Source organism: Protopterus annectens, chromosome 4.part1 (genome assembly GCF_019279795.1).
Source record: "Protopterus annectens isolate FY-2018-M chromosome 4.part1, PAN1.0, whole genome shotgun sequence".
In the NCBI taxonomy this organism is placed as follows: domain Eukaryota; kingdom Metazoa; phylum Chordata; order Ceratodontiformes; family Protopteridae; genus Protopterus; species Protopterus annectens.
This window is the reverse complement of record NC_056734.1, coordinates 163153872-163170498: the sequence shown is the minus strand read 5'-3', so window position 1 is coordinate 163170498 and position 16627 is coordinate 163153872. Positions and strand designations below refer to the sequence as shown.

General features: G+C 39.6%; 1 protein-coding gene across 1 annotated transcript in view; it reads left to right on the top strand.

Annotated features, from left to right (window-relative positions):
- Window positions 1–16627, top strand: part of PRKCI (protein kinase C iota) — a 1721954-nt gene that overhangs the window by 1484391 nt on the left and 220936 nt on the right. Inside the window, exons 14-15 of the mRNA XM_044070065.1 lie at window positions 8751–8876; window positions 8994–9073. Coding sequence (XP_043926000.1) covers window positions 8751–8876; window positions 8994–9073 — 206 coding nt within the window. The remainder of the gene's footprint in view (window positions 1–8750; window positions 8877–8993; window positions 9074–16627) is intronic.

The following is a 16627-nucleotide window of genomic DNA, read 5'->3' as shown; positions in this document are numbered from 1 at the left end:
CCTGTCCCACCCACCAAGATCTTTGCCTCACAACTAGGATGGTTTTATCTTAATTCTCAAAATTACTGTTCTCTTCTGAACTAGCTGCCATCCTTAAAGAAGCAGCAAGTTCCAGGACTAAGGAGGTCAAACCTTAGGAAAGAGAAGGGTTTTCTCAAAGAAAGACATTGTACATGGAATGTACAACCATGCATCTTCTGCAGTGTCATACTAACTTGTTTAACACAAATTTCACCTTTCCCCGCAGTACAAGTTGCTTCTTTCTTCAGTTTCATCATGTCTGCCTATAAGTTTTCCTCAGTGATTTCACAGGTAGCATCAGTTTATGAATCTGATTCTCCATCGTCTGTCTGTTAAACATGCTGCCTATCCAGCATGCAATTTAAATTTCATGGCTGAGAAACTCCCACTCACCTCCTTTGATCCTGGCTTACACATTTAGAGAAACTCCTGAACTAACCATTACTGACAGATTGTGACCACGGTTTACTTGTGAAGAAGCTTTTACACAGACCCAAAATAGTTCACTCAGACCAACCAGCCGAACACGAAATTAAAATTGCCATAAATCAAATAAAAATAGTGCAAGTGGAGCTAATAATTCATTATAGTCTGGGAAAGCACATACAGGAGTCTGAAACTGCATCAACGGATGGCAAAAAATCACTTCTGTTTCACAAAAAGGGTGACAACTATTTTGTCAAAAATTTAGGAGCATTAGCCGTCTGTCAGCATCTAGTCATGTATATGTCAGTTGTGACTTAGAGGTTCCCAACAAATAGAATCTTGGGGGACCTTTGCCTTGCTTTCCATGCCCTCAGTGTCCTTATTATCCATGACCTTTTTGTAGATGTATCAAAAAGTGTAAACCAGTACTAGAACAAGGCATCTCAGTTTACATCAGGTAATAAAACTAAATAGAGATATAGGTTCATTACGCAGGACATCCCATTGCTATGGAAAAAATCCTTTTGCATGTCTTTTTGCATGTCAAGCAGTGTGACTCCATGTCAGCTTTCAGACACAGCTTGGACAAATGGATGTTGCCCTGATATACACTTTGGAACTTTAGCCTTTGTCCTCCTTGAAAAGGTCAGCAAACCCTGAGGGTGCTTATTGGCAAGGTGCACATGGCCTGTGGTCAAATAGCCTCGTATTTCCTGTGATTCTTGAGTGTGTTCTCAGTTAACCTAGAACAGAGAAAGTAATGCAGAGAATCCCATGCCAGCTTCAATCCTGAACATGGATGCAGTGATAACTTGTTTTATATTAGACAGTTGTAAGAAAATGGCTGTGTAGAAGTCAAACCACGACTATGACTTTTGTTGACTTCTCAACTTCTTTTGGCAGTATAGATAGAAAATAACATAATGCACTCCACAGTGCATGACTAAGCAGAGTTGAAATGTATTCACAACTAGCTGCTCATAGTCTCTGACCAGTGACTGTGACCTATTCAAAGTAACAATATACTGTTTTCTTGAAGAGACCATGGCAGACATTTGTAGTACCTAGACTGGCATTGATCTCTGACTTTTTAGTCTTGTGTATGTTAATGATACTGTGCTGCTTAGCAACAGTTTTGTGCTAAAAATGAACCTGTTCAAAGCAGTTCATGACAATGACAACTAACATAAGAAACCTTGCCTGGTCATTCTCTTACGAGTTGCAGCAGACTCCTAGAGAGACCCTGCAGACAGCCAACAATATCCACTGAGGTTTCAAGGTAAAGGGGGGAGCAGATTGCTGCCTGATATTTCTTCCTTATGACACACACACACACACACACACACAGACAATTTAGAGTCTCCAGTATATGTAATGCATGTCTGTAGAATGTGGGTGGAAAAAAATGCGAACATAGGGAGGATATGTATGCTCTGCACAGAAGACACCCCAGGCGAGAACCAAACTGTAGAAACTATTGCAGTGAAATGGAGGTCCTACCTGTTGCACCACTGTACTACCCTCACAGAAACTTTACCTTGTGTTACATGACAAGTGGATCTATATTAGTTTATCGAAATGCCATTCAGTGAGCACATAATCAGCGACAGAAATTCAGCAAAAATCATTTCAGTGATTCTCTGAATTTACCAAGAACAAAGAAGTAGTTAACCAACTACACAACTTTGCTCTTTTCTCCACTGTAATGCAATCTCTGAGTTAGTATATATAGCTGGGGGTGGGTGGGAGGGTTCAATTTGCTTAGACGTTGGTCTATTGTGCTGTGGGCAAATATTTTCTTGCCCTTGGTAAATTCAGAAAATCGCTGAAACTATTTTCGCTGAATATTTGTGCCTCTGATTAGTTGTTCAAACTAATATAGACTCTGACAAGTAGTTAGAGCAAAGTAAAACTTTCATATATTTTGTCTGTCACGTATACCAGGACAAGTTAGTTGATGAAACTAACATCTCAAATTGCATATGTTCAGTCATGACAGATTTTTGGAAAGAAAAAGGCATCACTGTCTAAGCAAACATTTACATACATCAATTTCACATTAAAGCATTTGTGCTTTATGGAGCAGAGACATGGGTTTTCAAGAAAACCACCATTAAAGTCTGGGATCTTTTCAAATGTGTTACCTCAATTCATTTCTAATCATTGGTCTGAAAGACCACCAAAGAAACAGTGTGGGGTCAGCATATTTTGGAACAAGAACCAAGTAGTAGTTTAGGTTGATTTGGACATGTAATGCATGTAAACACCAGTCATATAACATTAAGGTGCTTTATGTGCATTGTTGTGTCTTTCGGCGTTTCCCGGTTAGGGGTCGCCACAGCGGAACTGCAGTCCGCTAATGATTGGCAGTTGATTGTTACGTGCCAGGTTGCCAGCCCTGACGCACAACCTTCAACGAAGGTACGCCCATTCACGCATGTCTCCACGCAGAAGACGCTCTAACTGAGAATTGAACTGGACAGTGTTTTACTGTGAGGCGACAACGCTAAAATAGGAAAGTTTTAGAAATGTCAGCAAAGAAAATGTGGACTAATCAGTAAAGATCATCTGCACCCCCTACAACTGACATTAGCTGATGTAGCAGACATGGCTGGAAACATGAACCAGTACAGAACCATTGTTTGTGATACTGGCATATTGATGGCTACAGCAAACAGGGCTGTGCCGTATCAATGCTGATACTGCTAAGTGCAAGTGAAACTGTGGCATAGTTGCAAGTTGTGTCTTGGAAGACGTTAGTTGCAGCTTTCTCAGTCTGACAGATTTCAGGTCCTGATGTGCAGTAAACCCAGGGCAGTTTTTCCACAACAGTAGTGTAGTGTAGTGCTTTAACAAACTGCCATTCATGTCTGTGGGAGTGCCTGATGTGCCTTTGACTCGATCTGTTCGTTTGTCTTGTTGTTTTGTTTTTTTCCTTTATCTTTTCTTTCCATAAGGGAAAAAAAATCTAAGCCAGGAAAAATTCTGCACCTTCTGTATGTGAATAGGGCTTTGATGTTTGAATGTGGAGTACCATAGCCTTCAGAGGCAGTATGATCAATTATTTCTGTCCTTTGTGAAGGGAAAACAAAGTAAAACTGTAGTGAAGCAGATTTTAAGTAGCTTCCCAGTTATCACAGCAAACTGCACCAGTAAAGTGCAGTGAAACCTTGCCAAAAAATAAGTCATTAGAGATAAAAAGTCTTACTACATCAAACTACAAGAAAACCACACTAGAAATTCCAAGCAATTCTGGAATTCTATTAATTCCCTCCTTAGTCCAGGTACAAAAAACAACCCCTGTCCTGATACCAGCAAATCTGACCTTGAAATAGCCTCCCTATTCAATTCCTTCTTCACCTCTTCCATCGCTGAGTTAACCAAGACATTCACAAACAATAACCTTCCTTCCCTCCTTGCTCAATCTTCCATCCCCCTTCTCTTCCCTCCCCTCTTTTGAACTCAAACCAGTATCCATTGACCTAATAAAGAAACTTCTGTATAAACTGAAGCCCTGCTCCAATGCCCCTGACAGCATTCCATCCTCCTTCCTAAAAATAGCTTCTGACTCTGTTGCTCTGCCTATCAGTATCCTAATTAATAGGTCATTACTCGAATCCTACGTACCTAAACTTTGGCACACCGCTTTCATTCTTCCTCTCCACAAAGGTGGTAAAAATTGTAATGTCTCCAATTTCCACCCTATAGCCATCCTCTCCCCTATCTCCAAAATCCTAGAAAAATGTATCCACCGTCAGCTCCTGCCATTCCTTACCAAACACCAACTACTCTCTCCTACCCAACACTGCTTCCGCCCCGGACACAGTACTAACACCGCCCTTCTCTCCTTCTTGCACTCTGTTAATTCAGCACGTGGCTCTGGTAATATAGTATCCTCTGTTCTACTTGACTTATCCAAAGCTTTTGATACTATTTCCCATACCCACCTTCTAAATTACCTCTCTAACCTCAACCTATGCCAAAAATCCCTTTCCTGGTTCTCCAGCTACCTCTCAAACAGGTCCCAAGCTGTGAAATGGGGCCAAGCCACCTCTACCTTCCTTCCTACCCCTACTGGAGTACCTCAAGGTTCCGTACTAGGCCCATTACTATTCAATATCTTTATTAATGACTTCCACGAAGCCATTCCTAACACCAAAATTGTGCAATACGCTGATGCTTCCACTTTGATCTGCTGTGCCCCTAACCTAACAGAGCTCCAAGCCCTAACACAAAGTGCCTTCTCAACCACTGAAAACTGGATGCTCCAAAATCACCTCTCTCTAAATGCAAAAAAAAAACTAAGATCCTCCTTTTCTCCTCCTCTAAATCCTTCTCTCTTGATAAAAAACTTATTCCAAATTACCAGCCTCAACAACTCCTCTATCGAGATTGTTCCCTCCACCAAACTTCTCGGTGTTACAATTGATGACCAAACTAAAATTTAATACTCATATCCAGCTAAACATAAAAAAAACCCCACATAAAACTAGATTTACTGTATAGAAGCAACCACTTCCTCTCTCCTCACACCAGACTAACCCTTGCCTCTACCTAACTCCTTTCCTCCCTACTGTATGACTAATTTATCATCCACACTTACTTCCAAATTGGAACAATGTTAAAACAAAATCTCTAGATTTGCCACAAATGCCAAATCCTCCTCTCGTCACTGCACCTCCCTTCACTCTCTAAACTGGCTTGAACTCCTCAATCAACTTGACTTTCTCCAAATCATCACAGCCTACAAATTATTGTTCCATCCTGCTAACTGCCCTGCTCTTTCTAATATTCTTCAGCCTTATACCCCCCCTTACATCTTCTCACCAAAACCTGATCACCGTACAAAAACCCAAGCACCCAGCAGGTCAGCTTCTCTTATCCTTTACCCTAGCTAAAAAATGGAATGCCCTGCCCTCCACACTAAGGACATGTTACCAACCTTAACTTCAAAACCCAACTTCATTCCTACCTCTATCTAAATAGGCATTGCAACTGCACTCTTCAGCCCATACCTCTCAAGATATCTTCTCCCTTCTCTCCAGGCTAACCTCTCCTCCTTCCTAACCTCTTTTAAATATACTTAGCATAGGCAACTAAATAGTAGAATTTTGATTTTTTTATGATATAAGCGTGATTTCTTCCTGAACAAATTAGAAATTGTTAGTGTTTATTCTCTTTGTTTGCTACCTGCTATATGTTATACAAACTGTCTTTGAATTTTCATGTAATTAAACTCTTGTTTTTCCTGTTGGAGCTTTTCTCCCCGGGCCTCCACTGAAAACGGGCCCCAAAGCCTAGTGGACCTCCCCGGTAATCAAACTTAAATAAATAAATAAAATAAATAAAGTCCACAAAAAACACTGAAAAATACTGGTCCAACTAGCTGAAACACAATTCGCTTTAAAAAGCAGACAAGAACAATGCTCTGTATAAGCATTCTATTGAGTGTGGGAACTATAAGAAGTTTTTGTTTACTATTCTAGAACAAGTTTACCCTGATCTAAAAGGTGGAGATTTTAAACACATGGTTGAACAGAGGGAGACATATTGGCAAATTAAATTAAAAGCTGACAATAAAACAGGGTTAAATGAGAGTATCAACATCAAATGTTTTCTAAAAGATAGAAGGTTGTTTGAATAAATGAAGCAACATTTTTATTATATAATTGTTTAATTAATTAATGGTTTTATTGCTGTGGTTATATAAGCATAGTTTTTTTAACTGTGGTAGATTTAATTGTTCTGAAGAAGTCCAAGAGACGAAAGCATTGAAATAAAGAGTAGTATGCTAAAGTTTTGTGTATTTCTCCAAGTATTTACTTTCATCTGTGAATTTTGCCAGTGAATTGTGCTTCAGCCAGTTGGACCAATATTTTTCAGAGCTTCCCAGTTATGTTGCCTTTTGCTAACCACACATTATTTTTTGTGGGCTCACTCCACCAGATTATCAGCTGTCACACCACCCTTTTTCAAAGGCATTCTTATAATTCTTTTTTTGGAAAGCTGTAGCTTGATTCTCCATTCACACATTTGTGCAGCATGGCAAGTTGAAAGCCCAGTCCAGAGGCAGGTATGGTTTTGCTTTGGGCAATTTACAAGCTCTTTTTGACCTGGAAGCACTGCTTGATATTATTTTATCGATCCTTTGGACCATGTGACAGTGGCAATGATAATGTGCATTTGTGCTCTGGTCTAACAACAAAATACTAGATGTACAAGCCAGGAGGCAGTGTCACAGCATAAGCTCCCTCTCTTACCCTTGTTGATGATCATTTTTAATAAACAAAATAAAATCTTTATTGAGTTATCACTTATGACATTGACAATCCTACATATATAAGTGAAAATAAACCATACTGAATGTTTTCAGTTGCAAGCACTGTACATTACATATAGTCTTCTATACAGTCGTCAGTCATATATTGCATAGTTCATTCATTTCCTGCCTTTCCTTAAACTTCATTCCTCCTCCAAAACATGTTCTGCCTGTATTGCTCCCATTCTGTTCTATGTAATTTGATCCCACTTCCATTCTTTTATCTTTGTTACAGCTGGTTTAGACTTTGATTTCCATTTTCTAGTAAACTGCTTTTTTGGTAGCCACCAGAGTCATACTGCTTCAGCCAGGTGCCTAACCACCCCCTACAACCTCCGCAACCTCTCCCAGTTAACTCCCTCACTCCAGACACCCCAAACTAAACTGCACTATACCGACCATTCCTTCTCCATTCTTACACCCAAGCTCTGGCGATATTTCCCCTCACCTTAAAGAAGTCTCTTTCCCCACCTTCAGAGCTGAAGTCAAAAGACACCCTCAGTAAAAATCTGACTGTCAGTGCTTTTCCATGGGACACATCACTTAACCCCCCTCCCCATCTGCGTCACTTCTACTTTGGCCCTCTGTTCTTAGCTACTGCTTCCTTGTCATATTTACTACTAAAATTAATTCTCATTTAATTTTCCACTCTGCTAATATTATTTATATTTTGTATCAATTGTCTGTGGGATTATCTACCTTCTGTGCTTACTCTCTGTTTATGAATTTGGTATGTTTTTTTTTTCTGTGAGTCTCTTCACCTGGGCTGTGCTTGCATATGGTAAATGGTGATCAGTGTACTAACCCGGTAAACAAGCACAAATAAATAAAATACATTCAGCAAGACCTTACTTATGGCTAGGCAGTTCTGATTCAGTCATATCTCAAAAAAATAATTTCCTTAGTTACACCAGTCTGCTCACCCAATGTCTCTGACATCTTCCCCATCACACCTCCGTCATTTGCAGTCTGCCTGAGGAAGCATTCTTTGGAGTCTGCTTGGGGTATAAAACACCTTTGCAAACACTTCCAAGCAAAGATCCTAAATCTTCTAGACTTTGTTGCATATTTGTAGCCATACATATACCCTCCCATTGTTTCTTTTGTGAATTGCTTATCCAGTCTCTTTTCCAGTTCCTTTCTAACCTCCTCTGATTTATTCCTGTAGCTATTGTGCAGTGTTGCATATGCGCTACTAATTATCCCTTTTTTAACAGCAGGTTCTGTTCTAGATTCTACTAACCCCTATTGGTAATCTTGAGCATAATTGGCTATTTGCCTCGGCAATAAGATCCTTTTTCTGATTAACCTATTTAATTTGTCTGTTGGACAGTTTTTAGCTGGTGTTGCATTTGGTCATTATAAGGCTTCACTAATATGTTATAAGGACCTCTCTTGAGAATCCATGTCTGTGTAGCTTCAGGTTGGAGTTGATTACTTTTTACCAGATACTCGAAGCTGAATTTGATTATTTTTGCTCTGGGATTCTTCACTTTTAAATGCTCAAGGATGTTATCAGATGTTTTGGTGAGGCTTTACCTTTATTAAGGACCTGTACATACCTGAAATCGTGGCGCAAAGGTTGCACAGTTACAGTACATTTTTAATTTTGAGACCTATATCTTAAATATGACATGGGTTGGGGATATAATGTACACTGGAAACAGATGGATAATTTTAGTAAGTCTAAAGGAAGCCAGGATGGTACATTTAGTATTCTTGTGAATGTGGTTGTTGAGATATGAAATTGAAGGTAATTGGGGAAGTCCAGCAATCTGAGTAGTGTACTTCAGTTACTGTTTGCTATCATACCAAAACAACAAAAATAATCAAAGTTCAAACAGCAAAGTAACACTACTAGATGGTTCAATCTGGGAAGGGAAATCATTTTTGCAGACTATTTTGAATTAGTTGAACTAATTGTACTGCACAAATGCTAATATGGCACATCTACTTTCTCAGAATGTTAATAATCTTTTTCAAGGTTTCAGTGTCGACTGGTGGGCATTGGGCGTGCTTATGTTTGAAATGATGGCAGGTCGTTCACCATTTGATATTGTTGGAAGCTCAGATAATCCAGATCAAAACACAGAAGATTTTCTTTTCCAAGGTGAGACATTTTAATTATCTATGTTGAAATGAATATTTATGTTAAAAGTTTTTCTTTTATATCTGCAAAATATTTTGCTCTGTTTTAATTTTAATTGCTCTTTTAATTTTCTTTAAGTAATTTTGGAAAAACAAATCCGTATACCAAGGTCACTGTCTGTCAAAGCTGCAGGTGTTCTAAAAGGTTTCCTAAACAAGGTAAGCTGCTTGTATTCTCATTTACTTAATTTGAGTTGGTTCCAGTAACGTATATTGTGGGTTATTGGCAGCTAAGTTGTATGTCTGGTCATGTAATTTGATTGTTGATTCAAAATACGGGTAATTGCTATCAGAATGATTCCATAGTATTCTTTTTTTTTGTTAGAAAGCAGTCCTAACTGCTAACTGGAATTGTATCTTGCTGAAGACTAGGTTTTGATTTTTAGAGAGGGAGCCAGGATGGGTCCCAGTGCTTTTCATCGTACTCTCTCTTTTCCCACTTGCATTTAACAGACCAGCTGGCTTGGTTGGTAATTACACTGCCTGGGTGCCAGCGGGAAAAATAAACAAATTGGGAAAAGTAAATGAGAACCAGTCAGAAAAGAAGAAAAAGCTCTGGCTAGGAAGACCATGATTGCAGGCTGTTCGGCAAAAAAGCAAGACTTATTACAGGCGATGGCTTCCGGTAGCTTAGACGAAAAATAAAATAAAATGCACTCAGAGGTGTTTAAATTGATTGAGAAGCTAAAGGGATGTGTAAAGTCAAGTGGTAGGGTTGAAGAAAAATAGAAGCTTTGAGTAGTTATTCAGATGAGCCTATAATACTGCAGAAGTTAAGATTTTGAAATGTGGGAATGTCTGGCTGAACGTGAGGCTTAAAATAGTATGGTTAAACAGCAAAGCACACCGAGAAAACCTGAGATTTTTTGCTTTACGAGAGAAACGGGAAGGAATAGCCTGCATTAATTTTTATGAAAGTGTAAATAAGGAAGTGGGCTGATGTTCAACAGCAAGATTTGTTAATTGAGAGGTTACACTATGTAGAAGCATCAGAAGCCATGTACCTGAAGCAGATATGTCCTTAACGGTTATTTGCATGTATCGAATGAGCCTCTACTGCAGGAGGTTTAAGATATTAAACAGTGAAGACTCTATCTTAGCTGGGTCTGTCTTGGAGTTTTAAAGGTGTAGAAAAGTTATTCAGTGTTAAAGATTCCCAGAATGAGAAGTTTGAGTTATACCCAGTTGGATTAGGTAGACAGAGAATTATAAAATATTCAGCCTTAGTGAAACAGTGATGAAGCAAGAATAAAAGCTGTAGTTCTGAGCTGAGACAAGAAGACGATATGATGAGCTGCAAAGAGTTTAAAGAGCTTCATGAGTCAGAGGGAGGAGATGCTATAGAACACATGGTGCTAGAAAAAAATATGCCAGGGAAATAAAGATGATGAGTTGGGAAAAGCCAGAAATAGTAAGGCTATTAATAGAAGCAAAAACAAAGGCAACGACCAGTGAAACACTGGTAAGCATCAGCGTCACCAACAAATGTGCTTGTTGCTGACATTCCACCACAGGATTTTCATCTTCACTGTGTTTTTTTGGCTTGGACTCTGATGTAAGTTGTCCAACTGTACTACTTATCTACAATAAACCTCCCTGCATGGAGGAAGTTGCACGGCAAGATAATGTAACATAGAAAAAAGTAAGCCAGCAACAAGGTGGCTGTGAAAAAAGATTTTATAATATAAATAGCATAAAGACTTCTCAAACAGACCGGTTTCAGCTTGGAGTTAACCTAGCCTTCATCAGTGTTACAAAAACAGAAAACAATTGAAGTCTTAAATAATCAAAAGCTAATAAGAAAAAGCACATGATTGGTGAGCACCTGCATATTAATTAGTCATTCATAAATATTCATTAAGCCCTGGATGGAAAAGAGCACCTAGTTTGATTATCCATTTTTTCTCCCTAGTAGGCACGAAATTTAAGTGCAGTCTGAGGGTATGGGAAACTGAAACTGTGGTGGTTTGTTGGGGGGGGGGTGGCGGGCAAAGAGCTTGTCCGACTTGCCTAGGCATTAAATGAATTTACTGGGGATCTAAGTGCCATAGAAAAAACACTATTCCTTCAGCTATAGAGTCATTTAAGACCACCTTTGAAAATGCCCAACTAGAGTCTGAGTGTCATGCACTGGCACCTAAGAAGTATAGCCACTTTTGCCAGGTGGAAGAGAAGTTTACATATTTGTACAAAAATTCAGTGGCAATTCCTGCTGTGATTTCTTTAGATCCAGCTAGAGAATTAAAGGATTAAAACTGGCAGTTGCCAGTAATACTTTCTATAAAATATCTTTGATACTATCTAGGCATTTGGCAAGAAGGTCTTTACCTCTGCCACTGTGGGCATAAAAGCTATTAATTAACCAACTCACATGCTCTAATATAAAAAAAAAATCATTAAGTAAGTAAAAGGTGTGTATTTGGGGTGGTCCTTGATGCATCACTTTGCCTTATTTACAGACAGCCATGAGTATCTGTAAGTATGAGTATCTGTAAGTATACTGTTGAGTTCGATGCTTGTGCCTTGACTGCATCCGCAGTCTCATTCAACAGACACAAAGTACTTGCCAAAGGTTTTAACCCTTGCTTGTAGATGTCAAAGGGCAGCTACAAAACACATTGATTGATAGATGAGAAATTGGTTAGAGGCCTCTATGACGAGAAGTATTGGAAGAAAGGGTGAATGAGAGTAAAAATAATCTATGCCATAGAACACCTCTTTCATTTTCCAGTACCCTAATAGAAAAACTAAATAGATGAACATTGTTTATAAAGTAATAAAACATATCACCCATGCACATGAATTCAAGACAACTCTCAGAAGTTACCTATACAACACTTGAAGGTGTCACTGCAATCATCCCACTTAAAATTCATCCCCTCCCTCTTTCCTTCTTTATCATAGGATCTTACTAGGCTATTGGCCCTGAGGCCCTTACAAGCCTAGCCAAGAATCTGGCCCATGTTCTCACACATCAGCACCCAATGGCCCTGTCCAGCAGGGACACAGGTGGAGTCCCAGTGGTGTATTTTCTGTTCACCATCTAGTTATCCAGGTTGCACTTAAAAAGGGTTAATGAGGTACTCTGCTTGACATGAAGAGGGAGTCTGTTCCACAGAAGGGGGAGTCTCTGGGACACAAATCTGTCCCGCCAACAAGTTCTGTTGAGGTTGTGCATGCGGGTTACTTGAGTGAAGCTTGACTTGCGGATATGCAGCAGTCCCATCAAGACAGGGTCTGAAATTGCTTTATTATGCCAGACAGAGGTCACCTCTGAAGAGTCTATAGAGGAACAGGACTTTTAGCCTATCTGTGTAGGGTAAATGTTTGAGGCCCTGGATTCTCTTGGTGAGGGACCTCTGTGGTCTCTCCAGCTGCTGTATGTGCTTTGTGAGGTACATGAGAGAGGGGCGTTGTACTCAATAATGGGTCTTATAAGGGAAGAATACAGGGATGTTATGACCACCTTGTCTCTGGATGAGATACTGTTACTAATGTGGTGGGCTATGTAGAAAGCTTTCTGTACAATGGAAGCAATATGGTGGTCAAAAGTCACTTTGCTATCAACCTGGGTGCCCAAGTCCGTCACGACTGATTGCGTGCTTAAGACCATGTTATTAATGTGATTATTTGTGGGGGCATCACTCTCCCCAAAGGGGATGATGATGCATTTTTTGCCATTCAGTTTGAGGATAGGTTTATTCTTCTCCCTCCCTCACATTCCTCACTACTGCTTCCTTTTCCCCCAATTATGCTATCCATTCTAACTTCCTGTGTATTACAACAGTAATCAACTACTGCTCTCTAAACCCCTCCAAATTCCTGCCTTCTGTAATCTGATACTAATTTTCTTTTCTCTGTCTTTCTCCCTTAGTTCCCCTCACACTGTTACTCATCAGACTAACGTCTGTGACTCTCATACTGGACTGATAATAATAATTCTGCTTCTTTGCTGATTTGTTGTGACGGAATCCTCCTCAGTACTCACTTCTCATTTGTTATCCCATATTTTGCTGACATCTCTTCTTGCACTACAGTTGGTCATCTGTTTATCCTTTTTTGTATATACTTTTTATTGTATTTACTTTATTTTAATCCTGTTAATTTTTCACTTGCATAATCAGTAGTGTGAATTTTATATTCTGTACTGTGAATGTTTTACTTGCATAATTTTGTCCTTAGAATTTTATACTTATATAATTTGTACTATGGAGTTTTTCTCCACTGACCTCCTTTGAAAAAGGGCGCAAGCTCAGACAGACTAACCCTGTCAACAAATGTCAAATAAATACTGACGTGCTTTCAGACAGCCGCCTTATTCTTCGGGTCATGTAAAAGAAACAGCAACCACAAACTACATTTAAAAATACATCTCTCCTTAGTTGTAAACTAATCAGAATGAATAATTACTGCATCTTTGCAACTGGTTGATTTTTTTTTTTTTTTTTTTTTTAATTGGCACACACTAATTAAGCCCTAGCAAACCCAGGGAGTTGCTTCTTATTTTGATATTTGGCTTCTCATAAAAGCAGTTGATTAGGATGATCAGTAACTTTTGTTTGTTCTACACAACCTGCAGGACTTGAAATTATAAATTATATGAATAATATATGCTTTTTAAATTATAATAAACAAGTTGCTGATGTTTTACAAATACGTTTGTGTCATTACCATGCTTCCCATATAGTTCATCAAGTTTAAATCCCTGAAGATTCAACAAGATGAAACACACTGGTCAAAGAGAGCTTCAGTCAAGAAATCCCAGAAAGAAGTGTTTTTTTTTTTCCCCCAGAAGGCAAGTCCTTCTTTATCTCCTCCACTCACACACACATGCTTATAATATGCATTTGAGACTCGTATCCTGCAAGATGGGCTTGCCAGGACCAGCACTTGGTGTACTCAGCATGGCCTTAAGCTTAATGTAAAAATGTAGTGCAGCTGTCTTTGGCAAATAAGTCTTATGTGGCTGTTTACCACATAAACTGGACCCAACTTAAGAGTGATACAGTTATTGGAAATCTAGGTACCTTGATTGACAGTGATATGTATCAGTTAATAGTTAAGAAATTCTGCTACCTTGCACATTTAATTACTAAGGATATATTCTTCAGGTTTACGAATATAATACTCCTGTGTTATTCAGTCATAGAAAAAATTACACCATTTGAATGTACGTGTCAAAGCACCTAGCCCAGCCAGCAGGACTACAGCATTTTTCTAACTTAGAAAGGGACTAGGTTCCCTTAGTCAGAGAAGCTAAAAAGTCTATCATATTGGCTCCTATAGACTTACATCACCTCTTAGAAGTACTGGCAGTACTGAAAATGCAGACTTTAATATACTAATTCCAAGATCGCCTTTTCTTGAAATATTTTGTTTTCTGCAAGGTATGACAACTAACTTAGACTTGGAATTGCATCACCTCTTAGAAGAACTGGCAGTACTGAACATGCAGACTTTAATATACTAATTCCAAGATTGCCTTTTCTTGAAATATGTTGTTTTCTGCAAGGTATGACTAACAGACTTGGAATTTATAAGTTTACGGGGCTTGTCCCCTACATCAGGGTTCAGGGGATGTTTGCTCCTTTGCAAAAACAACTTTAAAAGTAAGCAGCAGTGTTTGACATTCACTATTCTCCTGCATTTTTGGACATTATTTTTCAAATTTTAGGGTTCGCAATTGCAAGTCTCGGAATTACAACAGGGAGCCAATAAAACACTTGCTCAAAAGACCTTAGTCTTCATATTGGAGAGAGAGAGGTTCTTCACTGATATACTCACTGATGTACTCCCCTACCTATGGAACAAGTTCCCTTTGTGTGTCAAACAATGTAACACATTAGCTTCTTCCACATTCTGCCTTATTGAGTGGTTGGGTGCTCGGAAATTTACTCCTGAGTTAAGTAACATGGCCCTAAATGAATGAGGTGCGAAATCCACCTCCATATACTCTTGAGTTGCATAACTAGGTTCTGTGTAGTTACCCAGGCTACCTGTCTAGTAAGAACCTATGTACCTACACTTAACTTTATGGCTGCACAACTGTGGAGGAATGTCCACACAAATAGAAGCACTACTGGTATGCATATCGAAACTGCACCAACAGTGATTTTCGAGGGAAATGGCAAGCAGGGAGTTCAGCATCAGGAAGCTAGACTCTGAATTTGATCTGTGCCCACTTTGCACTTGAAGTGTAGCATAGCTTATTACCATTTCTAAGGTCACAAGTGTTGCTTGGTCTTGCTATGTGCTTCTGTTTTCCCTACAAAATAATGTTTTGCACTCCCAAATTCCTGTAGATGTAAAACAGCCTTAGTCCGGCAACATGCAGACATATTTAAATAAAACTTCTGTTTTGTTTCAGTGTGTTCAAAGATACTAGTAACATTTATATATGAGGTAAATTCCTCGTTGGTCAGATCTGACCACAAGCTAATCACTCTAGACATCCACATCCCTCCCCCACCCCCCATTAGGGAAACCACAGTAAAAAATTTCTCTAAAGCTAACTTCACATTTCTTAAGACAGAAGTGGCAATCTTCACGACACCCGTGCTGACAGACAATAGAGGTATGACCGCTGAATCCTACACAAATGCACTTTATAAGCACTTACACAAGTGCATGGATCGTGCAATCCCTAACAGAACCAAGATGCTATCCTCCAAAAAAAGGAAGCCAATCTGGTGGTTCCCTGCCATAAACAAACTCTACAACAGAAGAAACTGTTGCAAAAAACAGTAAAATCTCATGATTGGAGAAACTCCCTGGTTATCCCCAGTAAAAAGCAGAGATCCCTCTTAAAATCCTCCAAAGCTAGTTACGAAAACAAAATCACCACTGACTCTAAAGACAACCACAAAGCATTCTATAGCTATGTTGAGAATCTCAATTGCAACACTCTGATCTGCTCTGAGTTACAGCACAATGGCACTAAATGTACAGAACCAACTGATGTTGCCAACATCCTGGCAGATAGGTTCAGTGCTAACTTTAACCCCCCCCCCCCCATCATCCCCTAAAGGGCCCATCACTATACCAGAAGAATGCAAAGTTCCTGTAATCATGGCTGCACAGGTAAAACAACACACTATCCAAAGCCCAAGAACACAGCATCCATGGGACCTGACAACATCCCAGGCTGTGTTCTACATGAACTACAGAACGAACTGGCACCCCACCTAAGTACCATGTTCAGTCATAGCCTCACCTCAGGCTGTGTGCCCACTGAATGGTGCACAGCGACGGTTATCCCACTCCACAGAGGGGGAGCCACCACAGACCCCAGAAACTACCGCCCCATTAGCCTAACGAGCCTGGTCTGCAAGGCTATGGAACGTATCATCATGGAACTTATAAACAATGACTTTGGTAATCTCAAAACTCGGGACCCCACCCAGTTCGGGTTTGTAAAAGGCAGATCATGTCTCCTAAACCTGATCGACTTCTTTGAAGCAGTCACCAAAGCCTTAGATGAGGGTAAGGTGGTTCACACAGCCTATCTAGATCTCGCCAAGGCTTTCGACACCATCCCCCACTCTGGAATTATAGATAAACTCACTAAACTAGGTATAAATCCCTATGTCACACGATGGGTTGCCAACTGGCTCACTGACAGACCCCACACTGTGAAAGTAGCAGGCTCTAAATCCAACTTCAGACCAGTGACAAGTGGAGTACCACAGGGTTCAGTCCTGGGTCCTCTCCTGC